Source organism: Mastigoproctus giganteus, chromosome 1 (assembly GCF_048544385.1).
Source record: "Mastigoproctus giganteus isolate SK-2022 chromosome 1, ASM4854438v1, whole genome shotgun sequence".
Lineage (NCBI taxonomy): Eukaryota > Metazoa > Arthropoda > Arachnida > Uropygi > Thelyphonidae > Mastigoproctus > Mastigoproctus giganteus.
The window spans coordinates 77,206,904-77,221,044 of record NC_143575.1 but is presented as its reverse complement, the minus strand read 5'-3'; the positions used below and the strand labels follow the sequence as shown (position 1 = coordinate 77,221,044).

At 37.0% G+C, this 14,141-nt stretch overlaps 1 protein-coding gene and 2 non-coding genes across 4 annotated transcripts in view; all 3 read right to left on the bottom strand.

Moving 5' to 3' along the window:
* The window catches only part of LOC150090904 (pentatricopeptide repeat-containing protein 2, mitochondrial-like), a 126,043-nt gene that overhangs the window by 91,904 nt on the left and 19,998 nt on the right, over positions 1-14,141 (bottom strand). The window contains exon 3 of one of the 2 annotated variants that reach the window (XM_090380593.1): positions 12,586-12,724. In XM_090380593.1, coding sequence (XP_090236719.1) covers positions 12,586-12,724 — 139 coding nt within the window. The remainder of the gene's footprint in view (positions 1-12,585; positions 12,725-14,141) is intronic. The other variant, XM_090380594.1, reaches the window with a different exon arrangement.
* On the bottom strand, positions 11,344-11,467 carry LOC150090906 (small Cajal body-specific RNA 8). The gene has a single exon (XR_016547749.1).
* LOC150090905 (small Cajal body-specific RNA 8) lies at positions 12,310-12,435 on the bottom strand. Its single transcript, XR_016547742.1, has one exon.

Below are 14,141 nucleotides of genomic sequence, written 5' to 3'. Positions count from 1 at the left end.
TGCGTTGGCTTTCTTTACCTTTGCCATTATTCCTTTGTAACTTCTATATTTCTGACCACTGAAATGTACAAATATTTTTTATATGCTTCAAATAATCCATATATGGTACTTGGTAAATTGCTGGTGTTGAACTGTTTGGCTGCGATACCAGAATGCCCTGGAATGCAGCAAAACTTTGCTGAATGCATTTTATTCTGTAGATGGTATAAACAGGAAAGGATTTGTTTTATGACAGAAAGCTATACTGAAAATTTACTATCCAATTCGGACACTACCCTCATGGAATCAGTAAGGGAGATTTACAGACCAGGGTAGATCATGTACAGTCAGTCCTCGTATAACATGGTAGTTGCGTTCCTAAAATCCCCTCGTGTGATATAAATAATAGGGCTTATGAGAAAACTAGGGTTAGGTTTGGTTTGGTTTGTATTGAGGTTTAATGGCGCATGGACTATGCGGGTCATAATGCGCCAGTTCATATGGTGTTCTAGGGTTAGGTTCCGACCACCCAACATTAAACACACATTTGTAACCAAAACATTACCAAACAATAAATAATCGTAATAAAATACTTTTTGTAATAATAAAATATATAAGTATTTTACTATGATAATTACATAATAAAATATTGCTAATGTTTTTGCTTCTATCATAAGCAAACTTATTCTTTATTTGATCTTATATCCAAACAGTTATTCCACATCTTCCAATTCTTTGTGTCTTGATCTAACGGATTTTGTTACACTTTTAGTTGTTCCTGCTATGAAAGTTGCTTTTATTTTCCCTGCATAATTTCTAATTGTTCTCAGCATTGCCTCATTTAGGCCAATGGCATGCACAATATCACACCTTCTTTCATTTAAATCAAAGCATTTCACAATTTCATATTTTTCCTCTATTGATATTGTTTTTCTCACAGAGTAGTAACATACTTCTCTGTGGTTTTTCTTTTTTTCTCTGAATTTGTAAAATCTTCACAAGGACACTTCCTCTTCACACTTTTTTTTAGGGAATAAAGCACAATTACAATATAAAAAGAACAAAATGAGGAGGCAAGCTTCATACACATAAGCAAAACAGTGCATGTGTAGCAACTGAATAAACAATGCAGTAAAGGCAGAAACACTATTATCACCTCAAGCTAGCCTCATATTTTACTAAAGCACCATCCGTATATTTCTGGAGGTCACTACCATAAAACAATAAAACAATTTACAGTTTCCAGTTTATGAGGCTCCTGCTAGTGGAATCTGTTATAAATGGGTAGTGAACTCGATCTAATTGCATTTGCGATAATACTGACAGCTGGAATTCTGGGGTTTTTATATTATTATGGTGAAATGTGTTTCTCCTTCACGGAAATCTTCAATCTTATAAAAAAAATAAATTCTCAGAATCTTCTCTTCATTCCTATTGTGTTTTGTTTGGTTGGCGTGATTCCATGTCCAACTGCCATTTCTTGTTAACATAAAGGCGAATTGTGCATGAGCCAATTCGGTTCATGTTATTTACAACAATGTTCCCCTATTTATAAATCGTGTGTGACCGAATTCGTGTAGTGTAAACTCGCGTTATAAGAGGACTGACTGTACATTGATCTCTTGAAGTATACTGTCAAAATTAATATTCCAGGTGTGAAGCAAATCTTTTAATCTAATACCAGTAGGTCTATTTTCAATTGGTTTACTATTATAGAATGCTGTCCATTCAGGGTTGAAAAGCAATGATCGAATGGGATAGACCGGAAGGCTTTGAATTTTGGCTGCATAATTGAGCAGTATTTCTTCTAAGGTGATGTACAGGTTCATGCACCTCAACATACAGACTCTGCACAGGGGATGTCAACTAGGGTTCAGTGGTGTTTTACAGGCCCCTAGGCTAAGAGGCCAGATGAACAACGTAATCCTACACTACACTACATATCACTTAACTACAGCATAATCACAGAGGAAGTACAGCCTGCTGCGATTTCTCTAGGATTGTGCTGATTTGGCTGCAGTGTCCACCTGATCATTCTGCTGAAACCCTACATAGGAGTGGATGAGGATTATATCTCATCACTGATAATGCCTGTAACTTTTGATAATTATTAGTTTTAAAGTGGTCCAAGGCTAACTGGGGAATCTCCTCAGATACCATGGTATCTGGGAAGGCAACAGCAAATCCCACAATTGATTCCGATTTCAAACTATCAGTGAAAACAGGCAGGAATTCACAGTAAGTATATCAACGAGCAGCATAGAGTTGTAGGTAGACAGATGGTAAAGTGCTGGCTATTCCCCCATTATTAATGGAAAAGTTGCATGATGGAAAGTGGGCATGGCAGGATGGAAGAGGTTGTCTTGGTGACTGGGCAACATTGTCTACCAATGATGTTACGCTCTCTGAGCAGCTCTTGGACACAAATATCAAAGGGATGGTTGGGAGTCTGACAAGTGTTACAGGGATTTTTCCATCATGTCTCAAAACAGATGTCCACATAAAATGGTCTGGCTGGGATTTCAGTTTAAAAGTATATTTCAGTGATAACTGCTTTTATTGCAACAGAGGTGGTTCAGCTGTAAAAACTCTGGACAGGGGATGTTCTAAATGCTCCAGCAGCAATGTGGATGGCTTGAGGGTGAACTCAGTCTAGCCAATGGAGTATGTTGTTTCTAGCAGATGCATACATTTGGAACCACATAGTCTAATTTCAATAAGATAAATGCTCAATAGAAGAGGAGTATTATTATTATTATTTGGTTTTTAGGAGCATTAGCAACTAAGGCCATACTGCTCTGGGGATATGTGGTGGTCACAGGATTCGAACCCTGGTCTAATCAAGAAGCGTGTGCTATGCACTGCTGCTCCTTCAAATCTGGCTATGGAGGCACCGTAGAAGAGGAGTAAAATGCAGCAATCTGTCCCCCTTGTTGATTTGCCTGAAATTGATGTATATATAGTTGGAATGTCAACTTACTATCAAATGCAAGCCCTAGAATTTTGTCTCGGGTGCTACTTGAATGATGTTCTGTCTGAGCAAAAGATCCCATTTGCATCAAATGTGTATGCAGATGGTCTTCTGAGATGAGATCCTAAAACTAGTATCCATTGCCCAAGGAAGTGAGAAGGTTGATGGCTTGTTGCAATTGCCTTTCAATGATCTCATATTAGATGGCTGAGAGAGAAGATACTGAAATCAACATACAGGGCACTTTTCACTGTTGAAAGCTGTTCAGTAATAGAATAACTTTGATAGAAAAAAGCATAACACTTAGAACTGACCCTTGGGGAACTTCCTCCTATCAGCAAAAAGGTCAAAGTAAAACAGACCCTACACGAACTTGGAATGAGTGGTTACACAAAATTTTTTTTCATTAAAAAGGGTTAGATGACCCCTAAGACCAAGATTACAGATATCTTTTAAAATTCCAAGTCATGTCATACATTTTTCTATATCAAAGAAAATTGACACCAGGTGCTAGCATTTAAGGAAAGCATCTCGAAATGTTTCCAGTCCTATTTAATAGCTGAGCATTTAAAAACCACACAAGACAGCTTGCTTGTGCAAGATCCCAAGATTTGCTCAAGCAGCTTGTCAGAGCAAGGTGGTAATTGGAATTTTTGAAATCTTTCCTAGGTGGGGAAGGCAAGCACAATTGCTTATGTCAGTAGGCAAAAAATTGGTCTTCAAGAGAGATTCTATTGGGCCAATCCAAAGATTCAGATGAAAATGTTTAATCATCTCATAATGGATGTCATCTGACTCATTTGGGATAGAGATGCGAATTAAATGAGGAATAAGTTTTCACCACATACAATGCAAGCTTTCATTTCCAATTCTGTGAAAGGTTGGTTGTAGTCCTCACAGTTGGTTGCAGACAACTTCAAACACTGCTTTTCAGCTTTTTGTTTGAGGGCCAGAAAATTGGGAAGGAGGGGTAAGATGGTTAGCAGAGACTCTAGCAAATGTCTCCCTAGGGTGGTTGTAATTGCAGTTCAGTCTGCAATTGCACATCATGTTCTAAGATCACTGTAGTGTGTGATGTGTGCCCGCCATTCATTTTCTGGACTTTTTTCACATATATACGCTCACATACATATGTACTAGGAAGTACATATATATGTGAGCAGACCTTTTCAAAAATGAAATATGCAAAATCAAATATACGATCGTGTCTAACTCACCCACATTTACATGACTTTTTAAAAATTTGAACTAATTATTTAAAACCCCCCGATATTACGAAACTCAGTTGCATTCTACAACCATATTCATTGCATTAATTATAATTTTGTTGTATTACTAACTGTATTTTTTTATGATTAGTACAATAAATAAGTAATAATTAAAATTTGATATAAACAAACTTGTATTTTATATTACATATCCATTAATTTATTTTTGAATCTGTAGATATAGGTAGGTAGGTATAAAATTTGTTTTTCTGCATAAATATGATTGAATACAGTTTTCAATAATTAAGAATTTTCTCCAGCCCGCCAAATATTCCAAAAATTCATGTGATCCGCTTCTCTAAAAGTTTGGGGACTCCTGCTCTAGGAAGATATTGCTAAAGATACTGGATTTTTTGTTCACACGAACTAAGACAAACTGACACATTCAATAGATTATATTAAATACAATATTCTCCTTTGAGGAGCAAAGTGAAAAATCAGCATTCTATGAAAGTAAAGGATGAGGAATCTGGCCCACACAGAGACAATGAGATAACAGGAACCTACAAGTAACTATTAGAGTTTGTGATACTTATACAAAGAGATCATTTTTTACTCAAAGATAATGAGCACAACGTCTCATTTTCAGGGAACAGACAATCTGGTAATATGCAAAGTATGCTATTTACAATGAACTCAATCTTGCAAGGAACTGAACTTTGTTTCTTTCTCCAATTAGGAAGTTTCAGAAAATTCTGAGTTGGATCCAAGTGCATGCCACTGAGCCCGGGGGTTCATGGACTGCCAATTGAGAAACATTAGAGCACCTTAAAGGATTTTAGTATTAGCATACAGTGCAAGAAAGCCTACAGGTTTTGCTGCACTGTCAAAAAAAAAAAAAAAAAAGTGTAGGTAAGTAACTATCCAGCTGACTTTTGAATTTCTTCAAACTGTCAGCCTCAATTACCTGTAAGAAGCTGCCTGAGGAGGCAACTTCTTACAGCAACAACTCGCTGGCTAAAAGAAAACTTTCTACAATCTAGTCTAAACCTTTCCTTGTAATTTAGGTCCTTGAGGTTGTCACAGACATTCTCTCAGATATGCCAGACAAGCTGTACTTGCTATCTGGGAGTCTAAAACGCTGATGGAACTGATATTCGGGTGACACTCAAGTCACGTGGACCCAATTTCGGTGAAGTCCGGACGGTCTGTGACAGCCAAATCCTCTGCTTGCACCTTCACGATGGTGGGACTGTTAGTAATCCTGGGTATAACCTCCATGCACAAGTACATGGTGGATGACCACCCAGGTGTGAACCAACGTAAGCAGGGGTCAAGGTGTGGCGTCCACACCACATGGAGGACGCCGCCCCTCTATGTTACCAGGCAGTACTAGGTGGTAGATGACTGTCATCAACCGGTGAAATACCACCACTTTGCTTATTGGAGGCTTGAAATGGTGGAACCCATGTTTAGTCTCTAGAGCTAAGTTCCGGTCAACCTTTCCCTATCTCTTCCATCATGCAGTATGATTGATGACTTTTGAGGTTATGATGAACGTCATGGCGAGATCCAATATTCCTTACATTTCGAGGGTACAGCTCTAAAACGGTGTTCGCAGGCCGGCCGCTAGTTAGTACACCGGACTGAACCTATTGGTAACTCTCTAGGAAGCTTCCGGATCAGCTAGTGTATAATCTTGCTGCCTCTACTCTGCCAGATAGTGACTGGAGGGAGTCCGAGTAGTGTGTATGCGGGGAGCATTGTCGAGGCCACGTTATGTCAAGGATCTGGGTATATTCTTACCACATGTACGCCATATCCAAAAATTTCATTACTTCATACAGCATGTCCCACCTACTTTTTCTTACTATTGAATACACCATGAATTGTCAAACTAATAGAGCAAGCTTATCTGCGAAAAGATCTAAACCTCCCATGGACTTCCTAATTCATTTCACAAATATACGTGGTCTCAATTCTAATCTCAACGATGTCCATTTCCACTTGCAGTCTGCCAAACCCCATGTACTTTTTCTGACAGAATCTCAGTTATCGGTTGATTCATCTACTGCTCATCTCAGATGCCCAAATTATTCGCTGTATGATTCCTTTCGCCTCAAAGGTGGTACTTGTGCATATGTCCGTTCTGATATTCCCTGTCAGAGACTTGGCAATTTGGAATCTCCTCTCTTTGATCTTCTCTGGCTTAAAATCTCTCTACCTCATTGTGTCAAATTCATCTGTTGTCTCTACCGTTCTCCCAACTCCACTAATCACTTGGAGCTCTTTGACTTCCTCTCTTTGCAACTTGACTTTCTCCAGTCCAACTTTCCTAACAGTGAAGTAATTTTCCTTGGTGATTTTAATGTTCACAACTCCAGCTGGCTTCCGTTTTCTAGTCACACCGACCCAGCAGGTCGAGATTCTGAGGCTTTTGCAATTACTAATGACCTAGCACAGATTGTTCATTTACCTACAAGAATACCGGACAATCCTAATCATACAGCCAATACGCTTGATCTTTTTCTCACAAACAACCCTTCTAAGTACACGGTCGAAGTGAGAGGTCCTTTAGGCACTTCAGATCACAACTTGGTGATTGTCTCTTCTCCAATGGAACCTTTATCTCATGGCTATTCCCAACCACGTGTTGTTTGGCATCACAAGAATGCAAAATGGGATGACCTGCGAGACTTCTTTTCTTCTTTTCCTTGGTCGGATTACTGTTTCAAAACTTCTGATGTCAACGTTTGCTCAGATCGTGTCAGTGAAATTATTCTTGCAGGAATGGAATCCTTTATCCCACACTCCACTTTAAAATCTCGTCCTTTATCTAAACCTTGGTTTTCCAATAAATGTGCTAAGGCTGTCCAAGAGAAGAATGTTGCATATCGTAATTGGCTTGTTTCTAATTCTTCAGTTTCATTTTCTGCCTACACCAAAGCTCGCAACAGTTGTAAAGCAGTTATTAACCAGTCCAAACTAGAGTTTGAACAGGCTAAGAGTAGAAAACTTGCTTCTTGCCCTAATGGTAGCCGAGCATTCTGGTCTCTTGCCAAAGCTATTGGCCGCAACTTTTGCCCTTCTTTGCTCCCACCTCTGTCCAAACCAGATGGTTCTGTTGCCACTTCAGCCGAGGATAAAGCTGACCTGCTAGCATCCCATTTTTCTTCCAGCTCATGTATTAATGATCTTGGTAAAACACCTCCCACCATTCCTAACACGCTCCATTCAATGCCTCCTGTGGTCTTCCGTCAAAAGGATATCAGAAGGATTTTGATGAATCTTGATGCTAAGAAAGTTCCAGGTCCTGATGGTATTTCTCCACTTGTTCTCAAAACCTGTGCTCCTGAACTTACTCCTATTCTTTGCCACCTTTTTTCACTTTCTTATTCCAAAGGTGTTTTTCCTTCTGCTTGGAAATTTGCTCATATCCAGCCAGTTCCTAAAAAGGGTGACAAATCCCTCCCATCCAATTATCGTCCCATTGCAATTACTTCTACTCTTTCTAAAGTAATGGAGAAATCAATTAACCGCCAACTCTTAAACTACCTAGAAACCTTCCGTCTGATCAACGATCACCAGTATGGATTCCGTCAGTGTCGATCCACTGGAGATATTCTGGCTTATGTTACCCATTTATGGACTAATTCAATGGAAAGGTTCGGTGAAACACAAGTAGTTGCTCTTGACATCTCAAAGGCTTTTGATCATGTTTGGCATAAAGGTCTTCTAAACAAGCTTCCATCTTATGGTTTGCCAACTGTTTTTAGTAATTGGTTATCTAGTTTTCTCTCTGATCGCTCACTGAGGGTGATGGTAGATGGCTCTCTGTCTTCTAACTTCTCCACTAATGCCGGTGTCCCCCAAGGTTCAGTTCTTTCCCCCACTCTTTTCCTCTTGTATATCAATGACCTTCTTCCATTGACTGAAAATCCTATCCATAGTTTTGCCGATGATAGCACATTGCATTCAACTTTCCATTTTGAGAAACCTTGTCCTGCTCAATCAGCTTCAACTTCTCGAAAATCTGCTACCAATTCCTTAAATGCCAATCTTCAGGTAATTCTCCAGTGGGGCAAAGACAACTTAGTTGATTTCAACCCTTCTAAAACTCAGTCTTGTCTTATATCTCGCAAAAAGGATTCTTCTGCTCCTATACTTATCTTTAGTGACACTCCGATTTCTAGGCAAAATGATATATCTCTTTTGGGGATTACCCTGACTTCTAATCTCTCTTGGCACAAGCACATTACAAATATTGCTTCCTCTGCATCTAAAAAACTTGGTTTTCTCTTTCGCTCTCAGCGTTACTTTTCTTCCAAACAGCTGCTCACTCTGTATAAATCGCAAATTCGCCCTGCCATGGAATATTGTTCCCATATCTGGGGTGGTGCCCCCAAAACCTCTCTCCGGCTTCTTGATTCCATTCAGAAGAGGGCAGTTAGGTTAATTAATGATTCATCTCTAACAGAGTCTCTCCACTCGCTTTCTCATAGACGCACTGTTTCTGCTGCATGCCTCTTCTACAGATACTTCCATGGGCACTGTTCTTCTGAATTGGCTTCTATAATTCCTGCTCTCTCTTTCAAAACAGTCCGAACACGTGCCGCCACCAGCCAACATCCATTTACTGTCCAACTTCAAACCCACAGAACCAACTTTTCATCTTCCTCATTTATTCATTCAACTGCCGTTTTCTGGAACAACCTTCCTTCATACGTATTTCCTGAAAATTACAATCTACAGAAGTTCAAGTCCAATGTCAACAAATATCTTCTTTCATCTTCTTAACCTCAAACCCAAGCACGGTACTACTATAGGTTCTAATACCTCTCGTGTTTGGGGTTCACATAAAAAAAAAAAAAATTTTAATTTATGGTCCCTATTTCTGGAATGCTTTATAACAGTAAAAATTCCACCTTCATTCATTTTACTAACCCCCTCAGAACCGTATAAATCTCAATCAGGTTCCCTCTGAGGTGTCTGGTTGCCAAGCTCTGTAGCCCACACAATCAGTCTTTCCTCACACAGTAATCCTACTGCTAATCTTACCAATTGAGGTGGACCTTTCAAGAAGCCTTGCAATCTTACAACTGCCTTATACAGTGGGATTATGACCTCCCTATCTCTACAGGATGTTTGATAAATCATTGGTAGGACACCACAGGCTTTCCTGTAACCTGTTTGCAGTGTTCAGAAAACCATGTCTTCCATATTGCAACTTCCAGTTTTCTCTTCTCTACAGTTTTTAACTCAACCCCACAAGTGTAAGATCTCATATTTTGCTGCATTAAAACATAGTGCCATTTTTCTGACCATTCTTGAAGCTTGTTAAAGTCATCCTGAAGGAGCACTGCTTGACAGCGGTCATTAACAACTCTCCCAATCTTGATACATATGGATGTACTGCTACAATCCATATTCTTCCCCACCCAATGGATTGTTACTTTTGGTCTTGACAAGGATGTCAAACAGGATAAAGCCATTTTACCAAATTTGGTGAGCCTACTAGCCCTTCTAGATGAAGAGAGGTGACATTTTTCCTATGGACGTTTCATTGGTAGAGTGTGCAATCAAGTACAGGTGTTGGACCTGATGTGTCTTAGGCTCTGGGGCTTTTTTGCTGAGGTATTAATTTCTGTCACTAGTATAATTATCTGGTAGGGTCCTTGTGGGGGATCCCAAAATAATTTAGAGTATGGTGATTCAGAGTTGTTTTTATTTTGTTTCATTACCCAGACTCCTACTCACCATAAAGCCTAAAAGGAACACCCACTACCTAAACTCCATTCCCACATCAAATCAACCTGAATCCTGTCCCTCACACCATGAGGGTAAGGACATGATATCAACACAGTTGACCTTTGCAGGTGAACCCACCAAATGATCTTGGGCCACCCCTTCTTGTCAAAGCAAGGGCCAAAACGGTGTATTGAAGCTATACTCCTCAATGAGTTGAAGTGAACAGCAAACACACCAAATTCCTATGATGTTAGCCTGGAACTGAAGCTGTGAGCTTGGATCCCAGTGATGCTAATCTGAAGGACCAATAGCATTACTGGGAATCCCCTTATCATGGACAGGCACCCACGTTGAAAAGTGATTTATGGGTATAATCCTATTATAATATCAAATTTGTTCTTGCACACTAGATCCTAAATCTTCATTTCAAGGAAAAAGAATAAATTTCATAAATAGCATGGCTACAGCCATTTACAAATATTTTCAGATTAGTAAGAAAGAAATTGAATCAATAAGGTGCAGCAATTTTCTGCTGTGTATCTGCCTGTAGATAAGATCTTCATTTTCCAGTTGTCAGAAAGCAAATTTTACTGGGAAGTGGTAGGAAAATAGAGCATACCTAAAAAAAAAAAAAAAAACTGAAGTTCTTGCTCCCATTTAAGCACTTATTTAAATAAATATTTAACAAAAATTAATAAAGATGCATTAAGAAAAAAAAAAAAGGGGTATTCGCTGGTTATCTTGGATGTTGGGGAGTAAAATTGCACCATGCCAAATAAAATCTCGTGTTACATACTTTTGATGCATTCGGTTCTATAGTACAGTTATTATTTTCATTTCTACTATAATATAGCATTTTTAACAGATTTCTTTTTTACCAAATTCTAAATCTTTTAACGGAGAAATAATATGAATAAATTTCATAAATAGCATGCTTTTAACCATTTACAAACACTTTCAGAATAGAAGAAACTATAAACTAATAAAATGCAGTGATGTCTGCTCTGTATTTGTTCTTTATGTTCTACAGTCATCAGAAAACAATTTCTATCTGGAGTTAATATGAATGGGTGTACCTAAGCACAGCTGTATATCATGCTCCCATTCAAGCATTTATTTAAATAAATGTTTAATGAAAATTAATAAAGTGTAAAAAAAAAGAAAAAAATTGTTCATTAACTTGGATGACAGGCAGCAAAACTGCACCATGCTAAGTATAACATACTGTTGAATAACTTTGATGCATTCAGATCTGTGGTATAATTAGAGTTTTTATTTCTACTAAAATTTATTAATTTTAACATATTTATTTTTGCATGCTAACTCCTAAATCTTCATTTCAAGTGATAAACAATAATAATCAATTTCATAAATATGCTTTTAGCCATTTACAGACAAACAGAATGACTACAAGAATGAATATTGATAAAGTGCAGTGATTGTCTGCTCCGTATCTGTCTGCAGATAAGATACTCATTTTCTACAGTCATCAGGAAGCAATTTCTATTGGGAGTTAGTACAACTGAATTACACTTAAGCTCAGCTACATACCTTGCCCCCATTTTAACAAAATTAAAAAATTGTTGACAAACTTGGATATTCAGGGAGCAAAATTGGCCCCTGCCAAGTCTAACCTACTACTGCATACTTTCATGCAGTCAGTTCTGTGGTATAATTAGTGTTTTTATTTTTACTGTAAGATATTAATTTTAACAGATTTGTCATTGCATACAAACTCCTAAATCTTAATTTGAAGTATAAATAATAAGAATGAATATCATAAATAGCACCGTTTTAGCCAGTTATAAACACTTTTAGAATAAAATAAACTAAACCAATAAAATGCACTGATTTTCTGTTCCATATCTATTTGCAAATAAGACCATTACTTTGAAGAGTCAACATAAAGCAATTTGGAGTTAGCATGACAACTGGGTATGCTTAAGCACAGTGGCATGTCTTGCTCCCATTCTACACTTATTTAAATAAACGCTTAACAAAAATTAATAAAGTGCAGTGATTATAAAAAAAAAAAAAAAATTACAAAAAAAAAAAAAAAATTACAAAAAAAAAAAAAAATTTGCTGGTTATTTAGGATGTTGAGTAGCAAAACTATACCATGCCAAATATAATATATGGATGCATACTGCTGCTGTCCTTGTAGGGTTTTCGATAAATTGGCAACTTAGACCATATTGTGCCACCTTTTGGTGCATTAATTTCTGTGGTATTATTAGTGTTCTATTTCTATTATTTATAATATACTAATTTTAACATGTTTTTTATGATAAATCTTTAATCTTCATTTCAAGGGATGGAAAATAAGAATCAATTTCATAAATATTGTGGTTTTAGTAATTAACAGACTTTAGACTAGAAGAATAAGAATCAATAAAGGGCAGTGACTGTCTGCTCCGTATCTGTCTGCAGATAAAATCTTGGTTTTCCACAGTCATTAGAAAGCAATTTCTATTGGGAGTTATTATGACAACTGGGTATGTTTAAGCACAGCTGCGTATCTTGCTCCCATTCAAGCACTTATTTAAATAAATGTTTAATAATATTAATAGAAAGTTAAAAAAAAAAAACAGCTTTTAATTACTGAAAAACAGCTTACAGCACAACAGTAAACATATCAAGAATTTCATAAAAAGTGAAATAAAAACAAAAACTGATTACCTTTTCATCATTTTCACACATGCCTCTACATCCTCTTGATTATCTTCAGCCAAATGTACCATGTTCTTCAAATCTTCTGTAAACACCATAGTATGACCTTCACTATTGAGATACTGAAGCATTCTTAATTGAAATTTCTCTATGAAAAAATAAAGCCACAATTTAAATGAAGCCACATATTACATTACATTACATTTCATTGTGAAATAATGTGCCCAGACCCTTCTATACTATACTCAAGAACACAATACACATGAAATCTGCTTTTATAAAAATGAGTAGAGAAATTAAGAGATAATAACAATTAATGGATACTGAATAAAAAAGTGGTTTACTAGTTGATTAATCAAAAATATTTACATGTAGGTCTTACATAAAAAAAAAAAAAAGGTACTAACTGCCTGCAAGTGTGCACTTATAACTGTAAATTGATTGTCTATAGAAATATGTATTCAAAGGCTAATTTGCATGTTATCCAGGCTGAAAAATGCTGCCTATAAAAATGTGTTCATACGCCAATTTGCTTGTTATCCAAGCTGAAAACCCCTAAATAACTTCCAGTGCAATGGAAAGAAATCTGCATAAAGTCCTAATTTTCATCCAACTCATTGTTGATATTGTCATTAGTTCTTTGAATACTCCCCAAAATGTTGAAGTCACTGAGATATTCAGCTACTATGACATCATTATCAACTGCTAAAAATTCATGAAGGATAATTTCTCCACTGATAAAACCTCTCACTTGGAGTTCTTCCCAAGATTGCTTAATATCTTGTACTAGTTCATTGCTATTTTAACAAAACCTGCTTTTTTTGTGAAACAATTCTTAATCGTTGTGTTCATCACATCTTGACTCCACACCTTCACCAACTCTGATATGCACATCTATAGGTTGGTTGGTTGGTTTCTATTCTCGGTATAATTTTTCAGCATGCACCTTTGGTAGTGCATTTTCAAATTCTTGATAATGCCTTGGTCCATTGGCTGCAGTTTAGATGAGGTATTCAGAGGGATGAAAACAAGCTTCAAGAATGTAAGTTTTGAAATTATCGAGTGAAGGTGAGCAAGGCAGTTGTCAACAATCAACACTGTTTTTCTGTTTTCTTTTGCCATTTTCTGTTTGATTTATATCAAATTTTAAAATCCACTGTTTAAAAATTTCACTTGTCATCCAAGATATTTTGTTATAGTTCAACTCTAATGACTTTACTCCTCTGAAACATTGGGGTTGTCTTGTTCAGCAAACATTTAAAAAATAGACCTGTTTCATCAATGCTTAATATGTCTTTGGGCTCACAGTACTCTTATAATTTTTTTCAAAACTGTTTCTTTCCAATGGGTACAGTCTTCTTTGATTACAACCCCACTTTCACCAGAAATAACTTTTTTGAGTAAGCCATGGTTCTCAAACTGTGGTCTGAGGACCCCTGGGGAGTTTGCGACAACCCTCCAGAACTGGTCAAATTATTCATTCTGTGTACAGCAAATTGATGATAAATAAAGTTATTTATTTATATATTTATTTTAATTTATAATTTAATTTATTTATAATTCTG